The sequence below is a fragment of the Alosa alosa genome, chromosome 19, assembly GCF_017589495.1.
Source record: "Alosa alosa isolate M-15738 ecotype Scorff River chromosome 19, AALO_Geno_1.1, whole genome shotgun sequence".
Lineage (NCBI taxonomy): Eukaryota > Metazoa > Chordata > Actinopteri > Clupeiformes > Clupeidae > Alosa > Alosa alosa.
The window spans coordinates 10,737,776-10,747,775 of record NC_063207.1 but is presented as its reverse complement, the minus strand read 5'-3'; the positions used below and the strand labels follow the sequence as shown (position 1 = coordinate 10,747,775).

General features: G+C 49.1%; 1 protein-coding gene across 1 annotated transcript in view; it reads left to right on the top strand.

The window, feature by feature from the left end:
* The window catches only part of ralgapa1 (Ral GTPase activating protein catalytic subunit alpha 1), an 80,200-nt gene that overhangs the window by 32,813 nt on the left and 37,387 nt on the right, over positions 1–10,000 (top strand). The window contains 8 exon segments of the mRNA XM_048228325.1: positions 1,093–1,201; positions 3,074–3,184; positions 3,337–3,405; positions 3,772–3,906; positions 4,966–5,149; positions 7,752–7,836; positions 7,838–8,168; positions 8,518–8,975. Of these exon segments, the coding sequence (XP_048084282.1) occupies positions 1,093–1,201; positions 3,074–3,184; positions 3,337–3,405; positions 3,772–3,906; positions 4,966–5,149; positions 7,752–7,836; positions 7,838–8,168; positions 8,518–8,975 (1,482 nt within the window).

Sequence of the window (10,000 nt, the reverse complement as noted above, 5' to 3'; positions counted from 1 at the left end):
GGTCAGACCTGGGTGGAGAGGGACTGGGGTTTTAGGGTAGCAGAGGGTAAGGGTGGGGTTTGTGGGGGGCCGAGAGGGAGAGCGTAGAGGGGACTGGGATTGAGTGACCTGTCTGTACACACACAGCCAGACAGACGCAGATTAGGGGCCCGATGTGGAGGAGAAGGGTAGTGTTAATCCACGTGCTCTCAGCAGGCTTAGTTTAGGGGTTAAGTGTGTGTGTGTGTGTGTGTGTGTTTGGGGAGGGACTCGGTGTCCGGACCAGTTGATTAGAAGACACAGACACCTTAAGCAGCATTCTGGCTTATCACCATACATAAAGACTGGGTGGATTGCGGCCCGTTAAAGGCACACACACACACACACACACACACACACACACACACACACACACACACACACACTACACTACACACTTGTTACCATACACACAGTTAGTTGTTGTGCTTGAGTAATGAATATCCTGCTGGTGGCTTTGGGGTCTTAGTCATTGTCGTGTTGTGGTTTAGTGGAAAGTTCACGACCCCTGCAGGATGCTGAGGTTGAAAGGTCATGAATGCGTGTGCAGTGACGCGTACACACACACACACGTGGCTGAAGTAGAACTGGCCGTCCCCATTCCTGCTGATCTCCTACCTGCTGTCAATGACTCAGACTTTGGTATGTGTGTCTGGCCAAGTGCAGTCATTATTAGCAAAAGGAGCACTACCATCACATGTTTACATCTACAGGTGAAATAAACAGAACAAAAAGTATCCTAATTTTATGGTATTTTAACAAAATGTCTGATTTACTGTATGTGTACTGTGTAAGTAATATGCATGTCAAGGGGATTTAGGGAAAACATTGAGGAAGCAAATCAGCTCAATAGTAACCCAAGGTGTGCACGTTTGAGATTGAGAAAGCACATTACCTAAGATTCTATTGTCATTGTAAATGGTGACTATCTTTGGTGCTTCACTGCAGTGCAAGTCATTGGATAGATTAAAAAAATCCATCTACTGTAATGTTGTGTTTGTCTGTCTGCCTGTGTGTGTGTGTGTGTGTCTGTGTCTGTCTGTGTCTGTGTCTGTGTCTGTGTCTGTGTCTCAGGTGTGTGGCGCTCTGCAGCCTGGGCATCTGGTTGTGTGAGGAGTTGGTCCATGGCACAAGACACCCGCAGATCAAAGAGGCCCTCAACGTCATTTGTGTCACACTCAAGGTAACGCCACTGCACACGGCGACGAGGAAGACCGTTCGATTTTCTCCTTAATGTTGGATTGTTTGCATGTTATACCATAATAACATTTCACCAGATGCATAGCAAAGCCCCCCGCATTAACATGCTTACATGTTGCAAACACTCTCTGCTTATGTATTTGGCACCACTTTAGGCCTCGGGACGGCAATTTAGCTTGACTTGTTTTTCTTGTCCTTCAGCGTGCAGCGTGCAGCTTTACATTTCAGCATGTTTAGCGTACCAATTTTGCTATCTTCAGCATGCAGACGCTTCAAGCTGTCCAGTTGTACGTTTTCCGTTTGGCCGTTAACGAGCATGAACGTTCTGTAAGGGGTAAGCGCGCGGACCTCATGTCTCACATCTTCTGTAAGCGTGCCACCCAACAAACCCACAAAGACTGTTATCGCGTGCCAGAACATTGTGCTGCTTGTACAAGTGTAAAAAGCAAGCGCCATGCCTCTGATGTTATTGGACGTAATAAGTGGAGCAGCTAGCCCATGGCCGCTAGAGCTAGCGGCTGCGGATGTAGCGGTAGTGGTGGAGGCCGGACAGGGGTCTGCTGGCCAGGCCCCCTAGTGCTTCTGTAGCCCCCCACCGCCACCCCAACCCCCCTTCTCCAAGGCTCCAAGCCTGTGTGCGGTTTACTGGCACTTCTCGAGAGCTGTTTATCCAGAAGAAGCTTACTACCACCCCTCCACACCAATACAACCTCCAACACCCCTCCAAACATACATATATATACACACACACACACACACACACACACACACATTCATACGCACACAGATTCTCGGTCACATACACACACACACACACACACACACACACACACACACACACACACACACACACACACACACACACACCTCCCCTTCAGTGAACCAAAAACCTCAGCTAAATCTGGACTGTCAACATGTTTGGCTTGCACACTGCGCTCAGACAGAAGGCTAATCCACTGAAGAATGCACGCTCCAGCGACTTCAAGGAATTATTATATTTCTGTCTGAAAATGGCCGGGGAGGGGGGACCTGGAGCCTATCTGTAGCCATCACACACACACACACACACACACACACACACACACACACACACTCACTCTCATGCCCTGGTTGAGTGAATGGTGGCTGGGTCCAGTGGACTGGGCTGCAGAGCCTGCCTGCTGCTCCAGCCTCCATTGTTGTGCAGCTCGTCTCCTCTGCGTGGCAACGCTGCGGCAGCCGCAGGGAGCCAGGGCCACAGACCAGAGCCCAGAGACCATGGGAGGGGCTATCTCCTTTCTCTCTCTCCTCTCTCTCTCTCTCTCTCTCTCTCTCTGTCTCTCTCTCTCTCTCTCTCTCTCTCTCTCTCTCTCTCTCTCTCTCTCTCTCTCTGGCTCTCTCTGCTCTCTCTCAATCTCCCCCCTCTCCCTTGTTTAGTCTCCAACCCCCTCTCCCCATCTCCTTTCCCCCCCCGTCCCAATTCTATCTGCACTGCCAGTTTATTTTCTGTTTCACCTTCTAGCCTTTTATATTCATTTCTTTTTCCTTCTTTCCACGGTATTCCTCTTTTCTTTGTGTGTGGGGGGGGGGTGTGATATCGGGGTCTGTTCCAGTCAGCAGAATTAGGCCTGGAAAAAGGCTCATCCGCATCTTAATCCTTATCACAGATCAAGACACACTGACACAATGTGCTGTTTGTCTCTCCCCTGTGGTGCTGGCGCCCACACCACCGCACAGCACACACCGTTCACATGCTAGACACACACACACACACACACACACACACACGTGCATGGATTCACTCACCCCTGCCAGTTAGCAAAAACAGATGTCTGAAAGCCTTGACATTGTTTGTGTGTGTTTGTGTCTTTTCTAGTTCCCAAATAAAACCGTGGCCCTGGTTGCCTCAGATATTCTGCACCTGCTCATCAACTATGTGGATCACCTGCAGAAATTCCCTCCTGACACCCCAAAGAAAATAGTTGAGGTACAGTAAACAAATAAAATATAATAATCCGTCAGGAACAATTTTGCAAATGTGTTTTAACTCCCAATGAGCTCCCATTTTATTTAAAAATGTGCATGTGAGTAATGAGTGAAAAAAGTGAAGGTGATGAGATGAGAGTGTGTTTGTTGCAGATCCTCATAGCCACCATCACCTACCTGCTCCCCACCACAGAGTCCTCCCCACATGAGCTGGACAAAAGGGTATGGAATAGACACACACACACACATACACACACACACACACACACACACACACACACACACACACACACACACACACACACACACACACACACACACATATATACAATGTTTTGGTTTTAGGCAGTTTTATTTTTTTGTTTTTGTCTTATGTTATACTGTAGATACTCACGTTCAACGTCCATTCTCTGTGGTCATCGATCTCTCCATCTGTCTCTCTCCCTCTGCCTTTCTCTCCATCTCTCTCTCTCTCCCTCTGCCTCTCTCTCCCTCTGGCTCTCTCTCCCTCTGGCTCTCTCTCCCTCTGGCTCTCTCTCCCTCTGTCTCTCTCTTCCTCTGTCTCTATCTCGCACTATCTGTGTGCAGCTGGTGGTGTCGCTGCTGCTGTGCCTGCTGGACTGGGTGATGGCACTGCCCCCCAAGACCCTCCTGCAGCCCATCCAGACCCTCACGCCGGACAAGGACCGCGGAGAGAAGTCCGTCCTCAGCTGCATCTATAAGGTACAGCACGACTCGCTCTCAATCTCAGGTCTCAGGTCGGCCCCTGCTGGAGCAAACAGGCTTCATGTGGCGTGGAGTTACAGCCAGCAAAGCATTCAAATTGTGTCTAAATCACATATTCAAATTTAGAGGTCTGTTCAGTTGTAGTTTGGTTTGGTGTGGTTTGTTTTTGTTTTTCTGACACACACACACACACACACACACACACACACACACACACTCTTCACAAGTCCACTGCACACTTGCAGACTAATTTGTTTAGTCCACACATGCTTTACAGTTAGATTGTGTTCCTTGCAGCATTAGTACACATTACACACATTAGTGAAGCCTGATTTTTGTTTTTGTTTGAATTTGAATGTATTTGTGTTCTCCACCTGCTTTGAGATCTAGATTTGAATGTTCTCCACTAACCTCCACAAGGCCTCTGATGAGTCTGTCCATTAACTCGGCCCTGTCTTTCTTTTCAAGGACCGTCCGTGTCTCGTCCACTTTGCACCGCCACCCCACCTCACCCCACCCCACCCCAACCCTGCTCTCCACAAAGCAGCCATCTCCAATTACTCCCCTCTTAGCTATTCACAGTCGCCATAGTGACACTGTCTTTAATGGCCAGATAATTGGATCATGAGTATATGTATTTTTGAATCATTAATATTTTTACGTAGTTTTCTCCACAAACAAGAGAGGTGCGCTGGATCTCTTTCTCTCTCTCTCTTTTTCTCTCTCTCTCTCTCCAGCTCAGCCTTTTATCAGCTCTTGCTTTCCTCTCTCCATTTTTCCCCTTTACTAACTCTCTTCTCCATCTTATTATCTCTCTCTCTTCCTCTCGCTGTTTCACTGTTTCATTTCTTCCTGGTTTTTCATTAGCTTTTTTCTCTCTGTGTTTTTGCTTTCCCTCCACCTCTCACGTTTCTCTTCTCCCTTCACCCCCCCTTCCCTCTCTGTATATCTGTGAGACTCGTTTTCACCTGGTGACAGGAAACTGGTTATTTTCAGTGTTCTGCAATTGTTTATTTGTTTTAAATCTTTTTAAAAACTGAAGGCCTCTCTGTTCAGGTTCTGCACGGCTGTGTGTACGGGGCGCAGAGCTTCAGTAACCCCCGCTACTTTCCCATCAACCTGTCTGACCTCAGTAGCGCCGACTACGACCCCTTCCTGCTGCTGGAGAGCCTGAAGGAGCCCGAGCCACTGCATTCACCCGACTCCGAGCGCTCGTCCAAGCTTCAGCCCGTCACCGAGGGTACGCCTCACCTCCACAGTCACAGTCAGGACACTTAGAATGAAAAGATGTGTAAAGCATTAAGACAATAACATTGCATGTGTAAAGCATATCACATGTGTACATGCATGAGAACGCCTCAAGGCATGGGCTTCAAATTTGGTGTGACTGTTCAGTTCAACTCAAAGACCAACTGATTAGATTTTGGAGGTCAAAGGTTCAAGGTCAAAAGTTTATTGTGACTATGAAAGGTTATTGTGACTATGAAAGTCCAATTCTTGTGAATGCTATATCTCAAGAATGCCTCCATTTGCTTCAGATTCAGTATGAATGTTGTCTTGGACTCTGTGATGAACTGATTTGATTTTGAAGGTCAGAGGTCAAGGTCACTGTGGCCACATGGTTACCCCCATTCTTGTGAACACGATATCTCAAGAATGCCTTGAGGCACGTTCTTCAAATTTGGTATGAACAATTACGTGCCTCGTCACACACAAATATTTCAACCAGAAATTGACGGGTGCATTGAGGCGTACAAGCGCAATGCGATCATTCTAGTTTTCAATGCCTTTGGCTATACGGCATGGCAGTTATTAAAGGACAACTTTCTGCTACTTTTGAATGCAGCTATGTTATGCAGTCGTGCTTGAGGTTGTTCCCTAAACAATAAAAAACGGCATCTAGATGCACAAATGTGTAAAACGTTATGTAGGTAGTCCGTTTAGTTTAGTTCTAACTTCATAAAATGTGGTTTGAATGGTCTGCAGTCTCGGCCAATTGGTAACTGTTATCAGCGACAATAAAAGCTGAGTATGGATTTTCCCTGCGGCACACCTGTGTAGCCTTCACACACAGTCGCACAGTTTGGGAAACACTGTTTTAATCGTTTCTGTTTAAGCTCTGCCAAGGAAAGAAAAAATATTTTCAAGACATGAGGTATTGTAAATGTTATAGTCTGAAAAAAATGTCAACAAGGAAAAATGTATGTGCCTCTAACTCAGAATTTAGGTGTGCTTTTTACCCTTTTATAAGATCATTTGAGAAATGACCTCCTAGATGAGTAGATTGTGAATGCCCCATTTGTTTTGTGCGTATCAGTGAATGTAGCCAGTGGTGTGTTTGCATGCTCCCCATGTTGTACGCCAGGATCAGATGCGTGTTGTGTTGTGAGTGTGTTGAGTTAAGCTACTGCATCAGTTGAGTGTGGTTCTTATCAGGGTCTGGTCTATGCCTCAGCCTCACTTCCTCTCGTCCTAATCTCTCTCCTCCACATCGCTCATCTGGCATGGCCACGCAGGAGGGGGGCGGTTGGGTGGGGGGTGGACAGAGCGCCGCCGCAGTGTGAGCGGAACACTGCTCTTAGCTGGCACCCTTCTTTTTCTCTCTCTCTCTCGCTCTCTCTCTCTCTCTTTCCCACCCTCTCTTTCCGTTGCACACTCTCCCTTATCCTCTTTTCTTCTCTCACTCTCTCTTCTGCCCTCTCTCTTTCTCTCTCACTATCTCTCACTTATTTTCTTTCTCTTTTGCTATTCCCTCTCTCTGTTTGTCTCTCAGTTGGTGGCTGTGCTTAGTCCATCCCTGTGGCTGTTTAAGGGTATTAATGTAGTCTTTTATAACCCCCAACCTCCCTTTGTGTGTATGTGTGTGTGTGAGTGTGAGTGTGTGAACGGGGGATAGTCATGTTCATAAGCATATACGCGTGCTCCATGCGCACACATATACACTGTCACACCCTTTTTTCTGGATTGAGACAAACACACACACTCCTTCGATCACAAATGTACCACTTTCCCCTCTTTCAGATGCGCACACATCCCTCCCATACCCCATGCACATAAGCTGTCTCACAAACATACATCCGTATGGTCACACATCCCACACACACTCTCACACAGACTCTGAACACACACACACTCCTCCCTCCACCAGTGTGGAAAGTGGCTAATCACAGCTGGTGTGTGTGAGGCATGCTCCTTGCCTGACGAGATGCCCGGCGGCTCCATTCCGTCTTCATTTAGCTGCATATCTAATTGCAGATTGCAGGGCTTTGCTCTGCTCTGTCAGGCCCTCCTATCCATCAGGCCCCCGAATTCCTCAATTTTACTGTGTGTGTTTGTGTTTGTGTTTGTGTTTGTGTGTGTGTGTGTGTGTGTGTGTGTGTGTGTGTGCTGGTGGAGAAGTCTTAAATAGGGTAAAGTTGGAGGAATGCTCGAGCACATTATCGGCTCTGTAAGGGGTATTGAGTGGATGTTGAGTGGCCAGACTTGGCTCAGGGCACGTTGTGTGTGGAGGAGTAGGGTTTGTCTCAGGTCTGTGTTTCTTAAGTGTGTGTGTGTGACCGTCTGTCAATTCCATCCAAACCTCAATATAGGGTTGGTATCTTCAGCCAAGTTAGTTTCACCAACCTTTCAGACAGCTTCAGATGATTGCAATTCAAATATTCTCTCTTTGTCTCCGTTTTTCTGTTCTGTTTTGGAAGAAATGGTCTGTTAAGGAGGCAATAGTCACCATTAGCAGCTGTTAAGAGCCTTGTTTTTAATTTGAAGCTTGTTTTGACTTGTTTCATTTTAAATGTTTAAACGTCAAATTCATCCATCCGTCCCTCTGTGTTTTGTCCATCCAGTTCGCAGCCGCATGCAGACGGGCCTGATCTCCGTGGCGGCCCGCACGGTCATCTCGCACCTGGTCAACCACATGGGCCACTACCCCACGCGGCGGGCCAGCCACACTGACCAGCCACGTGTGCGAAAACCACGACAACCCCTACAGCGAGAGCCCGGACCTGGCCACGGAGCTCTTCGACGCGCCCAACCTGCAGTTCTTCGCGCTCAACAGCTCCACGCTGCTCTCGTGCCTCCAGATCCGTGCCGAGGACGGGCTGCCCGGCGGCGGCATGTCGGCCGGACTGACCACCACGAGCGCCTGCGTGCGCGTCATCGTGCGCGACATCTCCGGCAAGCACTCGTGGGACTCTGCCGTCCTCTACGGGCCGCCCCACTGCTGCGCAACGACCGGTCAGCATCCGCCGACGGCGTCGCAGGCGACGGCGACAACGACGACACAAGGAGACGGGCACAGGGAGAGGCGAGGAGTGGAGGAGGATGAGCGAGGCGAGAGGAGGCTACAGGAGGAGGAAGAGGAGGAGGAAGATGGCGAAGAAGAGGAGGAAGATGGCGAGGACTCGTTAGTGATTGATGACGCAGAGCTGGAAGAGTCGCTCCGACTAGCCGAGAATGCCGGCGAGCGGTCAGACGAGGCGCCCGAGGGCGACGCGGAACCGGCAGCGAAGGAGGAGGAGGAGGAGGAGGAGGAGGAGCAAGCGGCAGCAGGAGCAGAGCAACCACCACCACAACAAACACAACAACGCCATCGAGGAGGGGCGGGGAGAGAACAACGTCGGCCACAAAGAGGAGGACGAAGATGACAACGAAGACGACGACGACGACGAGGGTCGCCTGGGCCTGACTGGTCCGCGGGCCAAGCGCCGCTGCCGCGACGAGGCCTTTCCGCAGTGGGACGCCCTGCGCGAGGACGAAGGCTCGGACGCGCTGGACGAGATGCTCTGCTACCTGGGCGTGTCCAGCCCCGAGTGCCTGCAGCGGGCCGGCGCCCCGCTCAACATCCCGGCGCCACCGCCGGCCTGCGTGTCCGAGAAGCAGGAGAACGACGTCATCAACGCCATCCTCAAGCAGTGCGCCCACGAGCGGGAGTTCGGCGCGCACCGTGGCAACGAGCTGAACATGCGGGCGTCGCAGCAGGGCCAGCCGGGGCCCCAGCGGCCACAGAGCGCCTTCTACTACTGCCGCATGCTGCTCAACATCCTGGGCATGAACTCCTGGGAGAAGAGGTGAAGAGACCACTCACACACTCACACTCACACGGACCCACACACACACACACACACACACACACACACACACACACACACACACACACACACATAGCCAGATGCACATTCATATACACACACTTATAGCCAGATGCACAGACATACACAGGCAATAGACAGATGCACATTCATACACACACACACACACACATGCACAGACAGACAACCAGACACAGACAAAGACACTCACACATGTGCACAGACGGACACTCATGCAAAAACACACACACATACTCACACACATATATAATGATTTGAGTGATGCAAAGACTAACCAACGCTAATTTAATACACCTTAACCTAAAACATTGATGAGTTGTAGAAATAATGTCTGGTCTCAGTGGGGTCATGCAGGGATTCCACGGTTTCTAGCCATTTAAAAACACGAGTAGACTGTGACTGGCTGTAATGAAATAATGAAATCATAAATCTACATTATAGTGTGAGGATCAGACCCGTTATCATTCTGTACTCAAATCAGACTGTGTAAACATCCTGTTTCTGTGTGTGTGTGTGTGTGTGTGTGTGTGTGTTTGCACATTTTGAGGTAATCAGCTTACAACTGTCAGCATCTCTTTCTCTCTCTGTCTCTCCCTCGTTTAGACACACAAACACAGAGAGAGTCTCTCACTCACTCACACACACACACACACACACACACTCTCACACACACACACACACATGCACACATGCACACAAAAAGCATCTCTATTGACTCTCCATGTCTTTTGTTCAATGGACATTATATAGATCTCATTTCTATTTCTTAATCATTAGAGACCATTATGTGAATAGATGGAAAGTGGCCCATGAAGAATGCCCACTCCGAGGAGATGGCGCGGTCATTATTTATTTAGCATGCACTTGTGGTGTGCCACGGGCAAAATGGGCACGCCAAGGCTGCAGCTTTTCTGTCCTTATTGCCGCCCTGTGGTTTGTAACACAAGGATGTCTTTAACAGCTCTGTGTGTGTGTGTGTGTGT